The sequence below is a fragment of the Filicampus tigris genome, chromosome 14, assembly GCF_054856515.1.
Source record: "Filicampus tigris isolate MCC_2025a chromosome 14, RoL_Ftig_1.0, whole genome shotgun sequence".
Lineage (NCBI taxonomy): Eukaryota > Metazoa > Chordata > Actinopteri > Syngnathiformes > Syngnathidae > Filicampus > Filicampus tigris.
The window spans coordinates 3,761,732-3,783,847 of record NC_141230.1 but is presented as its reverse complement, the minus strand read 5'-3'; the positions used below and the strand labels follow the sequence as shown (position 1 = coordinate 3,783,847).

At 40.9% G+C, this 22,116-nt stretch overlaps 1 protein-coding gene across 4 annotated transcripts in view; it reads right to left on the bottom strand.

The window, feature by feature from the left end:
* dachd (dachshund d) overlaps positions 1–22,116 on the bottom strand; it is a 166,632-nt gene that overhangs the window by 47,460 nt on the left and 97,056 nt on the right. For all 4 annotated transcript variants that reach the window (XM_086052393.1, XM_086052394.1, XM_086052390.1 and 1 more), the window contains one exon: positions 12,619–12,774. In XM_086052393.1, the coding sequence (XP_085908519.1) occupies positions 12,619–12,774 (156 nt within the window). The remainder of the gene's footprint in view (positions 1–12,618; positions 12,775–22,116) is intronic.

Below are 22,116 nucleotides of genomic sequence, written 5' to 3'. Positions count from 1 at the left end.
AAATTTGCCGCATCGGGGGGAAAAGAGAGCCAGCGATAAGCGACAATGGCGTGAAGAGTGCCGTGTACAAGAGTGCAAAGTGTAAGCAGGGCGCAGGTATTAGCAGCAGCTGTTACTGCAGCGGCTGCAATATATTCAAGGCCAATCAATAAAGCTCCAGCAGACAGTGACACCCAAGCAGACAGAGGAATCATTTTCATCTGATACTTAGCAAAGGCTCCCCCCTTTTAAAAAGATTGCTTTCAGTCAATGACAAGCCGTTGTCATTTGACTAAGGCTCCCCAAATGAAATATATCGACGAGCGTTATCAATCACGGCCCACTCCGCTGTCATATCGCGCAGGCAGGAAAATGGTCGCTGAGGGGTGAATGCCGGTTAGGGTTTCACGCGGATAGCATGTTTTTAATAACACAAATTAGTATTACGACGACACGGTTCATGAGCGAATGATGTCGTGTAGGTTTTACAGTGCCAACACAACCAAAACAAACTGCCGGCAATTAAATGTTTCATAGCGTCTGACAATTCAAAGTGTTTATCTCCACATTCGCTGTGTGTTTTTGTTGTTTTTATTCCAGAACAGGATTTTTGTCTATATTTTGGGCAAAAAAAGGTGGATTAAAATGAGAGAGTAAAAATGGCAAAATCACTGAAAATGAAACAGTCTGCATTAATGCACTTCATGAAGTTGGATGGGATCCTAAACTTTATATTTCAGATAATACATTTGTTAAGCACTGTGTGGAGTAACATATTATTTATTTAGTTGTTTATGCTGTATGTATGGCCCAGAAGTTCATACAAATATTTACTATATCTCTGTCCTTATGTTAGCGCAGGTAGGGTAGGTTACGACATACAGGTATGTACAAATTTGGGTTACGTCACTGCCCTAGGAATGTAATTCCATTGTAAATAGAAAAGTCTGCTTTTTATTGCACCATGATGAAGTAATACTCTCTGCGTTTATTTCTTTGCATAACTGGATTGCAGACGATCAAACTCAAATGGGAAGTCAACTCAAAATGTACTAACATAACTAATGTAAACTGCTTTCTGAGTTTGGTCATGTGATGTTCACAAGCTGAGCCGTGATTGGTCGTTACCTGAGTCTTTATAGTAACTGTAATGTCATTTTCAGTCAGCAGCAAGTAGCAAAATGGCTGCCCCGTGAGATGGATAAAAACGGGTGGATTTTGCTGCTTAATTCAAATTCCACAAACACAATGTTTATCAGAAGGCCATGTTTAGACTAATGGGGCTGCGCAGAACATATTATTGTAAAGAAAATTTGGGGATTAACTTTCACTTTAAAATATTAATATTGTTTGTTATTATACATTTTATTGTTGTTATACTATTAGTATTAATCACTGATTTGCTGCCATGATCTCTGTTGTCCCTAAAAAATTTAACTGAAAAACCATGGCTTTTCCAATGCAGTAATTTAATTGACAATATTACTCAAATTGCACAATTACGATTTTATGTGCCATGTGGCCCAATTCGAATAATGGTCATAGCAACATTAAGACATAAAACCCGGCTTGGAAAGCAAATGACAATCACACATGAATTGCATATCTGCCTTTATACTGTATATACCATCAACACGAGCCTGACATGATCAAAAAATACTCCGATCAAGGACATAATCCCACACGTCTTTCAAACGACAAACCTATCGAGAATAACAAACGCATCAAAACTATAGGAAATGCATAGACCATTAAATATGATGGAAACATAGTACAACTACACGGCATGCTATGTTTAATATTTTTAAGATTTATCAGTGTCAATGCTGACACTTGAGCAAATGTAAACACAGTAAACACAGTAATATCGTATCAGCGTCACTTTAAAATACTGTGCATGTAATAGTCAGTCAATATAAGCCCCTAATTGTAACTGGGGACCTGCTGTGTAAATGCAGCCTGATTGTCTCCTGCAGTTAGTTGACAAATAATAAATAAAAAAACTGACCAGTCGAGTTGTCACCCATCATCAACATTAAAGCTCATTCCTCATTAATTGGATAGATTAATTTGGAGCGCCAGGATGCGGGGGCGATGCGTCTGCTCCACTGTCCAACCCCTCCCCGCCCCTCCTCACTCTTCTTCTCTGTCAGCTTGAATTTAGCGGCGCAAGGGGCTGACCTTTGCGAAGTGAAGAGATCAACACAATCTGAAAAGACAATGTCACTTGGTGTAAATGTGATACGCGCAATAAACGACATTCAACCTTTCGGCGGCGATTCGCAGGTTTCGAAGCTATAATGCAGAGTGTGATTGTGTGGCGATGTAAAGCAGTTCACGCAGTAAAAATGGCGACACATTTGCGCTACGGCATCATAGACGCGATCATGCTTAGTAGGGAACATTAGAACGTCCGCATCACATTACTCCACACAGAAGTGTAATGACGATATAGCGATTACAGCAACAAAACAACCTGTTTTCTACGGTGATTGCTTTGATGAGAAAAAAAACCCGCAATTGGTCGCCAAAACTGTGAGTGATTCTGCCGAGTAACAATATGGAAGAGCTCTCCTCCTACAATCCCATGTGATGGGGAATTTTACAATCTTGCACATATAGATTAACACATTTATTATGTAAGGGTTTATGTAATTCCTTCCAAATTTCAGTAAAGCATAACTCCCAAACTTTTTCAGCTCACTACCAAACTAAAATTGTACTTCCGCTCTGAATCCAAAACATTTTACAATAATATTACATATTGCCGTAACGTCAACAACAACTTTATTCGACGAACTGTCATTAACCATAACGATATAACGTCATAAGAGAAGCACTGTAATGTGCACTCCTTGAATTTCGGTGAACTCTCAACATTTTTAACATTTTGAACAGGACTGAGGATTTTCAAACTGGATTCACCGTTTAATAGCCAAACTTGAGCCACCAGAAATTAATCCATTTTAACATTTAAAGAGGCAGTGAAGTCAGAACAATATCTTCTATGCACACCCAGTGGTCTAAACACGGTGTTCTGATTAATATTGAGTTTGTGGAATATAATTAAAGCGGAAGTCAACCCAAATATATTTTTTTCATGAATATGTTCCCAGCAGGCCCACTAGTTCAAACACGGCATTCTGATTAATTTTGCATTTGTGCAATATAAGTTAAGCAACAAAATGCACTCATTTTTAGCCGTCTCTGGGGGCGCCCATTTTGTCTTCTGTCAACTGAAAATGACATCACAACTGCTTTCAACGACCAATCACGGCTGACCTGTTTTCTGAATCTGAGCCGTGATGGTCGTTGTGAGCAGTTGTGATGTCATTTTCAGTCGACAGAAGACAAAATGGCCGCCCCCGGAGATGGCTAAAAACGAGTGGATTAACACTTATTCCGCAAACGCAATATTTATCAGAATGCCCTGTTTCAACTGGTTGCCTTGCATAGAACCCTGGCCACTGACGGATGACGAATGACGGACCAGCAGAATTGAGTAAAATGCCCACCTCTGGTAGAATATTGCATTTATTTTTTAAGTTTCAGAAAGGATTGCATATCAGGTCAGGTTGCGGTATCTCTGGGTTGGACTGTAGTATACAGTAAATCCTTTCCTTAAACAAATATTTTTGTGGTTGGATATTTTTTTATGATGGTAGTTTTATCATTAACATATCACAGTAGTTAAGTCAAACACTTCTACTTCATATCCATCCAACAATCAAATTAAAAACAGTAAATACAGTGGTAACTGTGCATGCCTTCTTTTGCCGCATGATGACTTTTTCTTACTCTTGTGCATAGAGTTAATTGAAAAACATTAATGCAGACTTCGATGTCGGTCGATGACGTTGATAATTGAGGACTACCCTGTACATGCTTTTTGTTAATGTGTCATAATGTGATGACTGGAATAGACGTCAGGTGCATTTCAAAGATCTCAGATTTTATTTGTGTGGGTTGCGGTATAGAACAATATTTTAAAAATGTTCTGCAATGAGCCTAATGTATTCCTTAAACAAACATTCTCAAAGTCTTCCTTTTTGTAGCCTCTCCAACTCTGCTCGATATGCATCATTACGGAAATTACGTTGAATCAATCCCCCGTGTTATCGTAATCTATGTCTGCAGATGTCGTTGCAGCATTTGTGTTTTTTTTGCAGGTGACTCCCCATTTCCCCGTCATGCATATTGAACAACGGCGGACGCTGGAGGAATTGGAACGAGGACATTAAACTTCATTAAAGAAGAGAAATGATTATCAGATTTATCTGTTGAAATGTCTATTAAAACGTGTGACTTATCTGTCACCTGGCTCCCACGAGGCTCGCCAGCCTAATGGGGAGATGGCGAGGGCCTCAACCCAAGAGAGAGAGAGAGAGAGAGAGAGAGAGAGAGAGAGAGAGAGAGAGAGAGAGCATCAAGCTCTTTGCTCATCTTGTTGTCTTCACTTGACAACACCTTGCCACCCTTCTGTTCCTGAACCTTTTAAAACAGCTTCTCCTGACGCCACCGCCGCCACAACACAAAACAGTGCTGTAATGCATAAATCAGACAATAATGTGTCCCCCCCCACAACCACTCCGCGAAGGAGCTCTTGTTCATGAAACGAATTCCATTCAGCCCATGGCTAAAATCTCGTCGCTCTCGAGAGCTTCCCCGCGACAAAAGGCGCCCACAAGAGAGCTACACAAGAAGATGGATGAAGTTGCCCCCAGACACTCATATCAGGTCAGCATGCGCTTTATCCCCTAATGGTTAAGGTTACGATGGGGGTAGATACCAGATCTTAGCCTGAGGGCCATCGTTCTGTCTAGCAGGAACAACAAGGAAGCGCTCGCCACCATCCTCCATCCATGTGTTGGCCCACATTCACAGAGCAGCCACCAGTTTCCTGCAGCAGCGAGCAGGTTGGAGCCGCTTCGGATGTGTCCTTCCACCCGGAGAGCGTTATTATTAGAGAGGACATAAACAGACTAATTAAATCGCAGTAGCGGAGCTGAGGCTGACAGCTGGCGCAGAGAGTGTGACCAAACCGATTGCTGTCAAGAGTGCGGGCGCGCCATCGCTGCATGTGGCCATCGTCTGTGGACAGGCACAACACCATGCAGTGCCACGACGCATACATGAGTGCCTGATATTTGCCTCAGATTGAGTCTTTTTTTTTCCCAATTCTTTATATAAGTAAGAAAAACACATGCATGCATTTCTTTTGAAATGCCCATTATTCATATTGGAATATGTATTATTTCCACATTTGAGCATATTTTTCAGTTTTTGTTTGGTTGTATTAAACATTTTCATGCAACTTGTACGTTTAAAAATGATTCTTATTTTTTTTGCCATGTACAGTATCTTTCTCTGTTTTTAGATTTATTTACTGTAGATCACAGGTGTCAAACTCAAGGCCAACTAATCAAATCCAACAAAATTGCAATACACCACCTGGTTTCACGCGTAGTCTACTTTCTGTCACCAAATTGTCAAGTGCGCCGGAGATCTGTATATGCCCTTGAACGCCCAGCGAGGCGCCGCGCGGTCTGCGAAATTTCCAAACACGATCAACTAGACTTGCCCCAGCACGAAAATGAAGATGCACCAGTTATTTTTCCGAGCACATGTACGCCTGTTCAGAGGTGGGCACTCCGTCAGACTGACAGACCAGACCGTCACTGACGGATGCCCGTTTTGCCAACGATGATGGGAAACTTTGAAAACATAACGGACTTAGCACTGACGGAAGTGGATGTTCGTCCGACAGAGTAATCATCACTAACCTCGTCTGACTGAGAGGTCCGTCACTGATTTTGCTGACTTTTTTGGGGGCGTGGGCGGGGTGGGGGAGACGGACTGATGGACCAACTGACGGACTTAACTGACTGATGGACTCACCAACTGACGGTTACAACTCTGTTTACCTTGAAAAATGACAGACTGACGAATGACGGACGGGTACCCAGGATGCTGACGGATGACGAATGACAGCAAAATGTTGTCAAATGCCCACCTCTGCGTCTGTCTATGAATATAGGACCCTATGTGTTATTTTACCATAGCAAGGCTAACAATATCATCAAGGTGAAGCACAATTTTACATAGATTTTGAAAATGATTTTATTGGCAATACTGAAAATGCTGACCAGGCTATTTGGTTTTATGGTAGAATTTGGTGAGAAAAAAAGATACTTGTTTCCCAGGAGAAAACGATGAATCACTGTCTGAGTCTGTAAGAGAGTCTACAGTATGAGTCTCCCAGTGCTCTGTCTGATCCACACTGGAGCCAAGATAGATCTATTGATGGTTTAGTTGTGTCTCACCTCCACCTCTTGCCGTCACAGCCTGCAATGGTGTGTAAAACGTTTAAAAAAAAAATAAATAAAAAAAAAATTATATATATATATATATATATATATATATATATATATATATATATATATATATATATATATATATATATATATACACACACATATATTACATCCCATTTCATCTTTTATACAGATTTAATTTTATTTGTATTGTTTTCAAAAATTCAGAATTTTTTTTCCACGTATCAAGAGTGTTCACACATAACACACTTTGAGTATCACTAACAACACGTTTATCATAACTCATAGTCTAATGGCTAATTTTGTCACTCGATTATGACGTTCGGGACTCAAACAGACTCATGATATTAGTCGTTTATTGAACTGAGAATATCAATCCGGGTTGTCAGCAGTTGGTTTATTATAACAAAGCAATCAGCTAATTTTTTCAGTTTGTGTTCTTCTGCAAAACAAATTAGCAGCACGATCTGTAGTTTAAGATGGACACCTTTGCCAGTCAATGGAAATGCTTGTTAATGCATGACATAATAAAACGTGTTTTCATTTGTTGTTTGTCTTCACTTGAAGGAGATTACGGACATTTGCATTCTGTAGACCAACAATACCAATACAGCGAGATGTAGCACATTAGTGTGCCTTGAGAGATCATCAGGTGTGCTATACGAAAAGATCTGATTTCAATAGATTGGTCTGAAAATAATTTGTTCATGACAATTATGTATCTTTGTTCATCTCACTGCATAGGACAATTAAATGATCCCATTAGATGACATAAGCTACATAATATTCCTGTGTATCCACTTTTTGTGTCAATTTTGATGAGTGATGTGCCGTCTGATCCTTTTGTCATGTAAAATAAGCGCTGCTGAAAGGTTGGGAAGCTGTTGGCCATCATAAAGATTGCATAGAAGGTTTTCATCAGATAACAAGGTAATTTACACACGTTCATTCATAAACACTGCTAGCCTAGTATCTTATTTAGCATTCAGACGTAAATTGACTGGCTGATATGATCCAAAGTGCTACCCAGCAGAGCGGTAAGCATTTAGGTAATTAGTGCTCGCTCGCTACGCTCGCTTTGGGCGGCTCGTCGGCGACGCCAAGCACGGACCCCGTATCGGGAGGGGGCCCCAGTTTTGCATTGATCTTGCAAAATGAAGGCTAACTGCCCCAGATTGCCGTGTCTTGATGTACCTTCTGGACGAGCGCCGCGCGCTAGGCTACGTGCTGTTTGTGGGCTGAACACAATGACTCAGGCCTCGCCGTGCGCCTAAATAATTAATGACTCCCCTTAAAGCGCCATTCTATCGTTGACCGCAGACATGATGATGATGAGAAAATATGGTTTTAACAAGTCAATAATAGCGACGACAACGAGAATAACCTAATCAATGCGGCTGCAGTGTTTGCAAACTTGAATTATAAATGTCGAATAATTGATCTCTTCCATTTCTCCTTCATGCGATGCCATTCTTTATCGACCGGCCGAGGATAATGGGAACTTTCTAGTTTAGATTTAGCATGACTTCTGCCCTCCCCGCAAGCCCTCCATTCCTTTATGCTCCGTCTTCATCCTTTCTATTTGAAATTTGCAAGCTGTAGCGTCAGCTTAACCAAAAAGGATTAAGTCCCAAACCCAACAGAGAACACAGATAATGCTCAGTAATTGGTAAAAAATGAAGATGAATGGGACAGCTAGATAAGGACCAATTAGCTGCTGGGAGTGTACAGCTGTGGTCTCCTCACAGAGCGCTCTCAGGGGCCAGAGCCCCCACTTTTCTGATGCACACACACACACACACACATACACACGCATACAAATGCGCTAACATGCAAGCATGAGGGTGGGGCTGCCAGAAATTAGCCTGATGACCCTGGAACGGAGAGAATGATGCTTCCTCCTTGTCTTGCCATTTCCCCCTCAACTCGCATGCAGGCAACACTCCAGGTACGTGGACAACAGCAACCGAGCAGGTGGTGACTTTCGAAATAGGCTACCATGTCCACAATACAGTGGACCTGCTGGAGTCAAACAAATCTGTTTCAGGACACTGGTCCAATAAAGAACCATTTTTTTCCCCATTGGAAACAAAGACAGTTGAATGAATTCACTCTCGGGTCAAACTGTGGCTCTCAGAGAACCAACAGGTGATGTTTTCAAGAACGTGTGTGAACATCTTTATGACAAATGAGCAGATTTTCTTAAAGAAAGAATACAGTGTTTTTCTACTTGTTTGCCTATACTCTATTGAAATGTGCAGAGGTTAGGGAGTGTTTACTGCTTTTGAATAGTGCCACTTCCTGTTCTTGGGTTGTCATCACTCCTTCCCACTTTGGTAACACCAGGTACTGTACACAATATGTAAAAGAAAAGCACTGAGCTGAATCTAAAGTTTAGAGGTGCATTTTATGGAAAATGGACGGACTCCAAATTGTACTAATTGTACTACTACTCAAATTGTGTCCTTTTGTGAGCTGTCACGTTATCACTCACTTTTAGTCCACACGTCAAAATGATGCTTTTCATGCATTCAGAACAGTAGTAATTGTGGCTTTTCCAGGTTATGATGTCATCTACTGCAGTTATCTGATTGTGATGCATTAATGCACTTCACCGACTTCAATTGTATATAAAAAGCAAATGTTCTATCGCTCTTCTATGGATACATTTTCCATTTCAGCTGTAATGCAGATATTTGGAGGACCTCTGTGTGAAAGAGGCAGGGGCTTACAGTGCCACCGAGATTCTGCAAATATATTTTGATGTGGTCAGAGATTTTTCTTAAAATTCCACCGGTGTGGAGGGACATTTGTTTGAGCCTGGCGTGTGTAAGAAAATTGTTTTGTACAGTATGGAAGGACACCGCCTGAGTCTCTACTGCTCAGAAGTAGATTAGGAAGCGGTGCATTTTAGCAGTCTTCTCCCCACTTGTGTTTCTTTGGTTGGTGGCATCATCTGGCTGATGACAGTCAGAATTCCCATATCTAATTACGAGCGGGATTTCAGCTCCATTAGAGCTGCATGGTGACGAGTCGGACGAGTGGCGTGGCGAGTACCCAGTGGCCAAAGAGAAGGCTGGGAGAGGGGAGCGGAGTTGGGGTGGGGGGTTGAAAGATGGATGGATTTTGGTAAAATAATAAAGGAGGAGAGGTTGAACATTGTTATCTTTACCTCCCACTCCTCTTACTGAGAAACACTTTATTTTCCTTCCACGCTAGAGAAGAAAGAAAAAAAACAATTCCTTCTCATGGAATTGGCAGGTGTTTGTTAGTGGGCAGCGGACAGTATTTTCTCTCACAGTAATGAAGGTTGTGGCTGGGGTCAGTGCACAGAGGAGGGCTGGGGAGAGTAGTGGGTGGTGGGGGCTGTTTATCCCCCTCAAGGCCCAGCGCCACACGTGTTTTGCTTGGTCTGTGATCTGTAATTGTGGCATTTCCTGAGAGGCGCAGGAACAATCCACAGTGTGCTCTGGGAGGGCTGCTCCTAACGGGCAACCCCCATTTACTCCCATAAAAAAAAAAAAAAAAAAAAAAAAACACCCTTCATTTCTTTGTCTCTCATCACTTATTCCCAACATCCAAAACTATTTCCCCTATTGCTCAGGATGTTTGCCTTGTCTGGTTTAAGAGTGGAACCGGCTGTTTTCCTTTTCTTATAATTAATAACATTGATGCAAACAGGAAACTAATTGAGATGAATATTTAATGCAAGGGAGAAACATTAGGCTGTTCAGTTTACATCAACACAAAGACAGCGACGGCTGATCCAACTCCACAAACGGAACAGAGTGTCCTTCACAGGCTGGCTCGGCTTTCAGCCGCCTCACACAGACACTCAGTGGAGGCACCTGTAGCTAAGAGGTTTGGGATTTAATAGAGTCATGCAGTCCAATTATATCAATGTCACGGCTGGTCACATACATGTATACTGTACATATATCCCGCTTCAAATATGTTGTAGGTAGGTAGGGTCAAGCTGGGTAGGTAAGTATGTAAGGGGTACATGGGTAGAGTATGTACAGTAGGTAGGGCGACATCTGTTGTTGGGGAATTGGGTTTTTCTCCCTTTAGGTACCTTAATGGTACTTAAGGTAAGGTAGATAGATAGATAGGTTGGTGGGTTGGTAGTTAAGAAGGATAAAGAAGTTGGAGGTACTGTATGTAGGTTAGTAGGGTAGGATAAGAAGGTTGGTAGGTATGTAGGTAGATAGGGCAGATAGGGTGGAAGTCAGGGTAAGGAGGTAGGTTGGAAGCTAAGGACCAGTTAGGTGGCTGGTAGGGATGTAGGTAGGTCAGATATAAAGCTTTGGCAGGTCGGCAGGTCGGTACTTAGGCAGATAGGCGGGTAGGTAGGTAGTAAAGTACAATGGGTTGGGTAGGTAGGTAGGGTCGAGTCAAATTTTGTATGAGTAAAGCCATGTCAAGAGCGATAGTTGCTGAATCGTTATCACACAAGTTTATGTTTTGGTGGATTTACTGGTATTAAATATAATCCAATGGTCGGGACGGATGAAGAAGCGATGCAATAACTCTGCGGCGTATTATCAGGATGACTCCTGCTGGCCACCCCTGTCACAGGCGAGTGCTTGATATAAACACGAGATTGCTGCGACACGCGGTAATCAATATGAGGATGGTTTTCAGTACCAAACATCATTTGTCTCAGAGACCATTCCTTTGACCAAACGAAGCATTAATTCAAATCATAAATCTGAGCTGATTTAAATCCGCAGAGAGTGAGTGAGAGCAGGGGCGAGATGAGGAGGAGGTGGGCGCTGGGGGGTGTAGAGTGGCCCTGTCGAGCTAATGATTTATTTTCTACATTTCTGCGAGCGAGAGATTTGTCCATACTCACTGACAGGTCACCTTCAAACACCACTGGCAGACTGTTCATCACCATGCAGACGAGCATGGTCTCATCGCGGCGGGTAAATATTAAAGGAAAAAGAATCCAATTGATTGTGGATGGGGCCGAGAGGCGTCACCACCATATATTTCACTCACAAGCTAATGCCGGACGCACCTGAGAGCCGCTCCCGCCCTTCGCCGGCTAGAATTACGATTCTAGCGCGGCGTGGCCGGGCTCAAGGTTACCATTTAAATTGTAAAAAGATAAAAGAGTTTCTTATTAGCTCCATTGCCGCAGCCTTGCTGTTGGTGCTCACATTTATCTTTATTTCCGTGACCTCGCGGGCTCCTATTCTCTTCCGTCTTTCTTTTTTTACGGACTCCATTCTCTCGGAGCGATGACCTCACGCTTTATGCATTCCGTATTGTTAAAATCGGCTTCGGGAACACATCCTGTTTTCGTGTGCGGTGTCAAGTGTTACCAGTGAAATGTATTCAGGAGTCACAGTAAGTGAATCCGAAAGCTTCCATTTACCAGCCAAAGCTTCAGGGAATACATTTGGTTTATAATTCGGAACGGGCTCGTGGATCTGCTCTATTATCATTCTCTTTAATACACTAAGTGCTTCTGTGTGATATCATGAAAATCCTTCTGCATTTTAGGGCTAATAATTAATTGGAATGGCGCACAGCAAAAGGAGGGAAGAAAAAACCCAAAGCTCTCACAGCAATTCAATTAGGCCTTGTTAAAAGGCTGATAGCTTTGGGAAATTGTGTTCACAGATTCACTTAGCCTCCAAGAGTGTTGTGTTTTTTTCTCACTTTTAACACAACAATCTCATATGTCAGGTGAGAAAAACAAGACTAATCATGAAAAAGCTTTGCAGCTAGCTCCTTTAGCTAACGTTAGTATTTCACTACTAATAATAAAATGTGACAATGGATTCAATTGTATGTTTTCAACAGGTTTAGGAAAAAAAAGAAAGAAAAATGCAGTTAAACCTGTCATTACTCTGTTGGCTGGATAGAAATGCAAACATCACAAACTATCTAATCCAAACCGTCGTTAGTTTTTGTGCTAAAGATGCCAGCCCCGCCAAATTATGCAGTAAAAAAAAAATCTATCTATCTATCTATCTATCTATCTATCTATCTATCTATCTATCTATCTATCTATCTATCTAGCTATCGATGTATAAATGACAGCTCCTAAAAATATGCATTAAAAGTGCCATTGGTTAGTTAGCTACAAATGCAGACCCCAGAAAAATATTCAAAAATATTGTTCGTTTGTTAGCACCACATAGCTAGCTAGCAAGCTAGCTAAATGCATACGCTAAATGCATTACATAGCTAGAACTCAAAAGTATTAAGGCATATTGGTCAAGTACTAGTATATTAATGTTTTTTTCGGAGAATTACTGAGTTGATGACAGTACAGTATATGCGTCCTCACCGACGCTGGAGCTGAGGTCTCCGTTCTCACCGTCGACCCCGTGGTGGTGGTTGGCATTGGCATGGTAGCCGCCCATGGCCTCCAACTTGATCTTCTTGACCTTCATGGCCTCTGCAATGGCTGCGTTGGCAGCCGCCGCCGCTGCCGCCGTCAGACCTTGAAGGGGGAAAAAGAAGAAACAGGCATACAGACTTCTTAGCTACAGAGTGTCGCAAGTCCGCCAGGGGACGCAAAAAACCTGCTTGAGCAAATGAATGAAAAAAGAGGACTTTTGAAAGAGTAGAACAATGAATAATTACATACCCCATAGGGAATAGGCATGTACATGCTTTTTTCATGTGGTGACAGAGGATATCTTCACAGCAGGCTGTCATGATGATGATATCATATGATTGTGATGAAGGCTACACCCACCCCATGGTGCCTCACCCTCTATATTGAAATACTTGTGTCTTCAAGGGGAAGCGAATGCAGTTATAATAACTACACAAGATATAAGTATTTGTTTATGGTTTATTTACATTCTCAATATTTGAATAATGCTTTGATATTACACTCTCAGAAGGGGTGGACTGGTCAAGGGGCATCTACCTGGTGGGCCCGCAGTCCTCTGGGGCCAATTGTGACACGTTTCCTTTTTTTTTCTAAGAGACCGACCCGGAATTTAGAGGGGGATTATAAATTGAATTGAACCAATCAGAATATAGTATGAAATCGACCCAACCTCTTCAAAAAATGAAGGGCTAGTCCATTTGCGCAATTCTAATGTAGACAGCTGATTGAACCAATCAGGATACAGGTCGAACGCGGCCCCAACCCTTTCCTGAGGTTGCCAGGCTGCACGTCTGCCTCGCAGATGTGTAGAGAGCATCAATATGGCTGGTTAGTATTACCAATTAACATCGATACTAATCAATTGCCATTTCATCACATTGTAAAATTACACACTTTCTGAAATATGGCAGCCATGGCACCTTATTCTGATAAAATAGCAAATGGTCAATGTTGAGAAGTATTGAATGTGGATCAAGTGTCCACTTTCTATATCAGGCACGGGAAACTTAATGGCCTGCGGGGCTTTTTAATCCAGCCAGCCGAACTTGTCCAACTAAAAAAAAGAAATCAGAATCATTCAATGATTTCACCTTGTCCCTGCAGTGCCCGCATTTCCCCAGTAGATGGCGCACTGCCCATTAGTGGACCTTTATAGCCAGGATTGCAGTGTGTCTGGCAAGCCACGCCCACTGTCTTTCTGCACGAAAGAAATGGGTCTTGACGACGTCATTCAGTCACGCAGGGCGCAGGCCATCACACACGCTAAAAATACATTTGCGGGTCTGGAAGCGAGCGTGATTTGCCCGCCGCCACGCCAAATGAATCCACTTTATGAAGTGGATTGTAGCGATGGTGAAGCCCCGCACTTCCTGGCATGCTTTGGTTGACCGTGATGGGGAAGAATTTTCGGTCCGCCGCCATGATTGTGCCGAAAACAGCACCCCTGCCGTAAACTGTACCCCGTTGCGGAAGCGCGCATACGTCATGCGTCGTCCAGTTCGCAAAGTACAGTAATAAGCCTAAATTCGGCACAACAAAGCCTGCGGCCAAAAGGTAGCAACCATTACGTGTCAATATATTCAAATCATGAATTTGATCCCTATTTTTCTTTTTGTTCTCGTTCAGGTCCTCCACTAATTTCCTCTTCATTAAAAAAAAAAATATATATATATATTTCTTTCTAGCTGGGTTTGAACTCATCGCACGGCATGCAGCAGGCCTTGCGTTTTTGAGAAACAACTGCTCAAGCAACGAAGATAACACAAATATAATTACTTATCTGTGTTCCTTACTGTTAAAGTCCGTTCTTTGTGTTGTTCATTGCAAAGAACTTTGCTTCACACTAGTTTGTAAGATGAATTTTTTTGTTTGCATTATTTATTCTTGATAAATAGCAATATGTTACACATTTATTTTTACTCCATCCCCTGGCTCATTTGATTTAAATGATTGATTTTGCTTTGTTATTAGTCACCTTTTATATAGTGGAAAATAATAGTTGAATTGAATTTTGTTGTAGATGTTATTGTTAAATCAATGAACATTTATTACCACAAATAACAGAAAAAAAGTACAGGAAGTTTTGAGCCTAGAGTCGCTGAAGGAGAGGAGAGAACTTGAATGAACATATGTGTAAATGCTGAATCTTGCATAGTCATTGACACAAACATACTACCTGCATGAGAGCGCTTTTGCACGTTTGAAAAGCGCATCCCTCAGTGCACACTGCTAGTCAGTCGGCTTGTTCGTTTATTTGCGTGTGCTTAAAAACGCCGGTCCGGCCCCTCCGTCAAATTTTATATCCCAATGTGGCCCACAAGTCCAAAAGTTAGTCCCTGTTCTACATCATGGTATTTTAGATATTTATTTTTGAAAGTTAGGATAGTAGTTGACTTAAAAGCAATGGTGTATACTGCAGTTAAACATGTTTTAAGAAGCACCCAAATAAGTGGAATAAATCGGAAGTTAAAACTTTGCAATTTACAGATTAAAAAAAGTAAGACTAAACCTGAGCGGCTATATCAGGCATGTGCAGAAAATAAGACTTAAGAAAAGATTTCAAAAAAAGGGATACAAAAATCAATTGGACTAAACAAAGAAAGCAGAAGTGGTGGAGTTAATAAGAGACAACAAACTTGTGTTAAACACGATGTTAATAAAATATGTTAAAGAAATAGACAAATAGAATATACTGTATCTAAGCAGATGAATGTACTTATTTGCTTTATTCCCAATATGACACAGCTATTATTTATCTGATAAATAAAGCATGCGTGAAGCAAACTACAGCCCTTAATTTTTGGTTGGTGTCATGCATGACTACGTGTCTTTTCCGATTATTATCAAAAAGTACAAATGTAACCTCAAAATACTCAATGGAGCGAAAAAGATAGAACCCAATGAAATAAGGTGTAACAGGAAATTTGATCACCATAACCGCCCTATGTTCACAGTGAGTCAAGAAGTTGTAATTGTGACAATTGGTTAAATATATAGCATACCTTGCAGTGATATAGTAAACTTCCTATTCTGTTTAAATTATGGGATTAAATGTGTGTTGTGTTACCGAAATTGTAACGTGTTACAAGGTTCAATAGTTGTAATAATAATAGAAACATTTTGAGGGTAACTCATTGTATTACTTGGTTACTGCCTAAATGTAACATATTACTGTACCGTGTTACTCTTGTAACGTGTTACCCCCAACACTAGTGACAATCAAGAATGTTAATAATTTGGCTAACTAGCACTAATGCTGTTGATGTTATCTCACCAAGTTTTACAGATTTTCAAAAAATCATTTAACATATTTTGTTTTATAGCAATGGAAAGTTCAAACAATCAAGTCCATTTTTGACGCTCCTCTGTGGATTCAAAAAATATTGCTTTCAAGTAAGTGGTTATTGTTTATTGTATTATTTATTATATCTGAGCTACCGGTAATAACGGATTTAATCAATTTCAATTATTCTTCATTGGAAAAAAATCCTTTGAAATATAAAAAATATGGAAGTGGGCCAACATCTCCAAGTTGCACAATGAACAAGATTATTTTGTGTGCCCAAATATGGATTTTACTAAATAACTCTTCTTCCAATTTTCAGACACAGAGGAGGAACATGTCCAGACCCTCAAACAAAATGGACTGGATATGATCTAGTATGTGCGGGATAATAGACACACATATGGCGAGCGCACTGCAGAGATCATAAAGCATCGGGTTTGTCATTGCGGCACTTTCGGGGCTTCTGGTTGTATCAAACGTGACTTGAAATCTTTATTCATGAGGCCTCTGTCTCCAGCAGTGGGGACAAATAGCGCTAAAGCTCTTCCGGGCCTGCGTGTACTGTACGTGTGTTCCCGGGAGATTCCCCGGATTCTTCTCGCCAACAACATCAAAGATGCACAGTTGGGAAAAGACCAAAAAAAGAAGGGATACAAAAGGAAAGAGCCTATTAATGGAATCACTCAGATCCAGCATAGAGTGTATCACCTGCCCTTTAACTGCTTAGACTTGATATGCAGCTTTGTCTTTGCATTTATCGCCGCTGCGCTGTCGCGCTCAGGGGCAGCTTTTAGCGCGCATGCGAAGGGGCGGGAATCGAACGTGTGAGCCGGGCAGAATATGCTCTTCTTCCCAGCTGATAGACAGATGGTGAGAGACATTCTGCGCATATCATTTAGAAGCTTGTTTGCATCTTAAAATACATCACGACCATATTGACGCACTGTATACATCTTGTCAGAGATGGCCCTCTCGTTTGCTGTTCCATATGCAAAAGGCGTCAGATGGAAAAAAGTCACGGGCCCATAAGAAGGTGATACTTGTGCACATAATGAATGTTGCCTCTGCCTGGCCTGAAGGTCAGGCTTCATTTGTGTATAATGGCCAAGAGTCAACTGTTTCCCAAATGAGACGTATGCAGAACAGACTGCAGAGTAAATATTGAAATCACCTTCGGGGCTGTTTGTGTGATAAATTCACCACACAAATCAGGTGCAGGGAACACCTCGCCGCGGCCCCACCCGCAGCTTTAGAGGTGGTTTATTATACTGCAGCCTGTGCGTCCTTAACATTTCTGAGTACCGCCTAGGATCTTTTAATTGCTGTTTGTTTAGTGGTCGCTTTGTTTACTAAGACAGCAAGCGACAACAAACATTTCATCATGGAAGTCGGTGGGGCAAGTGAAGTTTAAGACACAAACTGTACACTTTTCTGTTAGAAGTGAACTTAAACTAGTGTTAACAGTCGGTTGCAGGCTGGGACAATAACAAATTGGAAAACATTTGGGATTGGGGGGAACTTCTTGAATGGTGAATTTGATGCACAACAGTGTTAAAATATACCCCCGACACTGGCTGGGGGAAGTTATTTTAATATGACAAAGAAAAAAAAAAAGAACCTCAAAATGGCAACTTGTATGTAAATATTTTCGAAAGAAATCAGAGCATTTGGAGTAGAGTTTTGGTGTACATTTCTTTTAGTAGAGGGCCACACTGAAACAACTGTGAACAACCTGTTGGTTGCAGCTTTCTGAGATCTCAGTTTCTAGAATCAATGATACAGTGGAGAAGAACAATCGTTAAGACCAAAATTCAACATTCATTCATTCTTCTCATTTTAGCGTTCTTCGTCCATCTGGGATGTATATGGTTAGAATTTGGACAAATCATCTTGGACAAGTTTCTTTTTGCATGAGGCCTGGAAATTGTAAAAAAAAAAAAGAGCCAAAAAATGGCAACTTTAATTCAAAGGACAGAGGACTCATTACAAACTTTATTAAAGTTTTTGGGTCATTCCAGAATTGGAGGTCATTTTACGTCTCACCGATCAAATTTTAAAGGGATCAGAGATAGAACACGGTCTATTTTTCAATAACAAGCTCAATTTATGTTTTTTTTTTGTCAGGAAAATTATATTAGCTTGCATTTTAAATTTATCAATTTGTTTTGCAGAAATCAGTACAAAACTAATGTGTTCAGGAACACCTACATTTAATGAGCGATTTGACCACACCCCCTCCCCTTCCTCCATGCCTTGTGTGACGACATGATAGGGATCGATTACATTTTGTCATTCAAAGTCATTGTAAATAACGTCGCTAATATTGTCAAAATAACGGGGATCAATCGGCCCTAATACATGTGGACATATCTACTTAGGCCCACTTCAACATTTGTTAGCCTTGATTATATGTCTCACTCTAACTCATGCAGCCTTTTTATGCATATGATCAGATTACGACAGTTATTTTCAGTTTTTCTTGGCTTATTTACATAAGTATGTTTGTTCTCTTGGACAGCAGTAAGAATTTTGAATCTCAAATTGTGGAATGCCCCATTTAGCGAGGCAAACTTTGTCGCCACGTTCCATCATATTATAAATACTTTAAATCTGCAATTTTGCTTTGTCTGTCTGTTTGCTATTTGTGATTCCAATTTGGTAGCAATTTGACAAATTGCCTCAGACGAATTTGTTTTAGTATTAGATCTGCAATAGTCAACACGAAAATGCCTTTCTGTGTGTTTTCAGTATCTAAGATGTCTTGTGCTTCCTGTCATAATGAACATCTCACAGTTGTGTTATTTAGACACAAAATCTGAGACACACGTGTTTGCAAATGTCTTAATTTGATTAATCACACAAGATAATCGGTTTGCTTTCATGACGGCCTAGAGAAATCAGACAATAATTACTGCTGAGAGTCTGAAATCAGACAATTTCGACAATTTAAAGTTAAACAATGGCTCTAAATGATTACTTGATTATTAAAATAGCTGTCGATTAATCTGATAATCGACTAGTTGCCGATTAACCGATTAATTTTCCCACCTTTACACTGTTCAGAAATGTGTTGTACTTGACTTTTGGTAGGTAATACAACAAGATCAGAAAATTTACTTTTACGTTTTTAATTGCTTATCAATCAGTGCATTAAAAAAAAAACAACTGGGAATGCAAAGAAATCCCTGTAAAATAAGATATGGATCAGATGTTTTTGATTGGCGGGCAAAGCTATCAAATGAGGCTCTGCCCACCCCTTTGTCTTTGGCTAAACGATTTGCTGCATAAATCTAAAATCTTTCTTCTGCTAATTGTTTCATTCCAACAGATCAATTGTCATATCTTCAGAACCCGTGGCTTGACGCGGCAGGCGTAATGAGGAAGACAGGGAAGTCTATTAAGCCGCAGGAAGTCTGAAACGTCAACATACCACTCGGTTGCTAATCTGCATTCATTACCATGCAAACAAAACAATCCCGCCTCGTATAGTCTCCCAAAGTCACCTTTAGATTCAGACGCTGGTATAGACACAGGTATGAATCATTGGGAGTGCAAAAGCAAACAAAAAAAAGCAAAACCCGTCAAAGAATTAATGGAGACTAGCGTGGCGGTGTCACACGGAGAGCACCAAACAGCAAATAACAGAGACAAGGTCTGACGGTAGCCCTTGGAGCAGCTGTCATATTAAATAATAATGAAGGATCTATTAATATGCAAAGGAAGCAGCAGCCGACTGGCTTAACGCTGTCATGCCTCCGCATATTGTCAGGATCTTCATCATTAATTAACATGCTAGCTGCCCCATACCTGCGCCAATGTCAGAACATTCTTACGACAAACACCCCGATGCCTGTGCCCTCCGCAACTAACTCGCATAATTGAATTAAAATCAGATTATTTTCGCAACACTGCACAAAAGACGGATTCATCTTTTTAACAAAATTTAAGTTTTGGCTTTGTTAAAGAGCACACCACGGGCACAAATTCAAACACTTAAATATCAGGTTACGCGTGCATGTGGCAGCCCAATAATGACACAAACTGGCGTACGCTCTTTGCTGTGCTGCGCCTACTTGAACTGCGCTACATTGCATCACGATAACTTTAGGATCGGTGACAGTGCTTGCTAACCTTATGCCAAGCTGCCAACTAAGAGGAGGAGGAGAGAGGTGGTGCAGCAAGCAGCACAAAGAAACAACGCTGAAGTACGAGGTGGATCTATTTTAAAAGCAGCTTGAAGCGGTGGCGGATTACGGCTAACTGCTCTTGTCGCCGCCAACCTGCTAATTGTAAATAAAGAAGGCATATCTGACAATGGTACAACCGCACGGGGCAGATGAGCCAAATGTGATGATGAAATAAAAGATAATCGCACCGGCGAAAAAAAACGAACACCATTTTCACAAAGTGTATTCCTCTAACAGTGCACAAAACTTTGATTTTGAACAGCAGTCATGTGTGACTGCTGAAAAGTCAACCCCCACTATTTGCGGGGGATAGGGACAAAGCTCCGCTGCAAATACCAAAAATCTGCAAGTAATTGATCAAAAGGTTGGCCTCCCTGTGTGGAGTTTGCATGTTCTCCCCGTGCCTGCGTGGGTTTTCTCCAGGTACTCTAGTTTCCTCCCACATTCCAAAAACATGCATGGTAAGTTGATTGGACTCTCTAAATTGCCCCTAGGTGTGATTGTGAGTGCGGATGTTTGTTTGTCTCTGTGTGCCCTGCGATTGGCTGGCAACCAATTCAGGGTGTCCCCCGCCTACTGCCCGAAGACAGCTGGGATAGGCTCCAGCGCGCCCCGCGACCCTTGTGAGGATAAGCGGTATCGATAATGGATGGATGGATGGATGGAAAATCCTCAACCCATTTCAGCATAGTTCCTTCCCACCAAGGTGACACAAAATGGTGGCAAAGTACTAGTTTTGTTCAATTGAAACTCCATAACTCAAGTCAACTTATCTCTTTGACACAATGTAACAAGATGGCGGCAAAGTAATATCTCATGGGTTTATGTGTCATCATCAGCTGTATTAGACATGGACAGCATGAGTGTGAAGTGAAACAAAAGACGGCCGATTAGCAAGCTTGCACTGTTGAGTGTTCTGATTTTTAGGCCCAATGTGATGTGTCAGATATTTTTCATGGGGATGTGACTTTATGTTTTGTGCGAATGCATGTCACTCAACATCGTGTTTTGTGCGTATACGTGTCACTTAACGGACACGTTCCGTTAAAGGGGGAAGTCAACCCAAACATATTTTTTTCAAGAATATGTTCTATGCAAGCCCACTAGTTGAAACAAGGCATTCTGATAAATATTACATTTGTGGAATAAGAGTAAATCCACTCATTTTTAGCCGTCTCTGGGGGCGGCCATTTTGTCACGTCTGTCAACTGAAAATGACATCATAACTGCTCAGGGCTCGGGTAACGACCAGTCACAGCTGACCTGATTTCTGAAGCTGAGCCGTTTGTGTAACGTGAACAACTACGTAAAAATATTTAACAAAAAAATCCTAATTGGGGATCAAGCCCTGCAGTGTGAACGTAGCCATAAATTGAGGAGCAATTGGTTGTGTTGAGCATTTGCATCACATCCAACAAATCACTTGTCACTTGCTTACAAACGTGGAAATTAATTTTTTGTCTGTATGAAAGGTTCTGTGCATTTTGATTGGCTATAATTTTTGACATCGCCACATTGTGTGACTATGATTCATATTATTAACAAAACCATAAATAAAATGACGTGACACAGATCTATGATGCAAATTACTCTACCCAACTCAACTGAACTTAGAACACTTTAAAAAAAACATACATACAAAGTGTTGTCCATGGAGTAAAAATTTGTCATACAATAACAAAGACGGTTAATACAATAAAACAGTATACACCATAAGATACTGAAACAAAAACTGAGTTAGCATTGTATTATACCTTTGTCATCTGTTATTAAAGTTTAGCCTGAGAACTTATTGTTTTATTTTTCAATCAATCAGTTGCTAAATTTTATGAAGGTTAATGTTTGACCCCATACAACATTTCTTTTTTTTTTTTTATACATTATTTTACATTATTTCCTACACGAAACACTCTGGAGATCCACCAGCTTCCTGGTATACTGTAGATAACAAACATGGTTATTTTTAGTCTT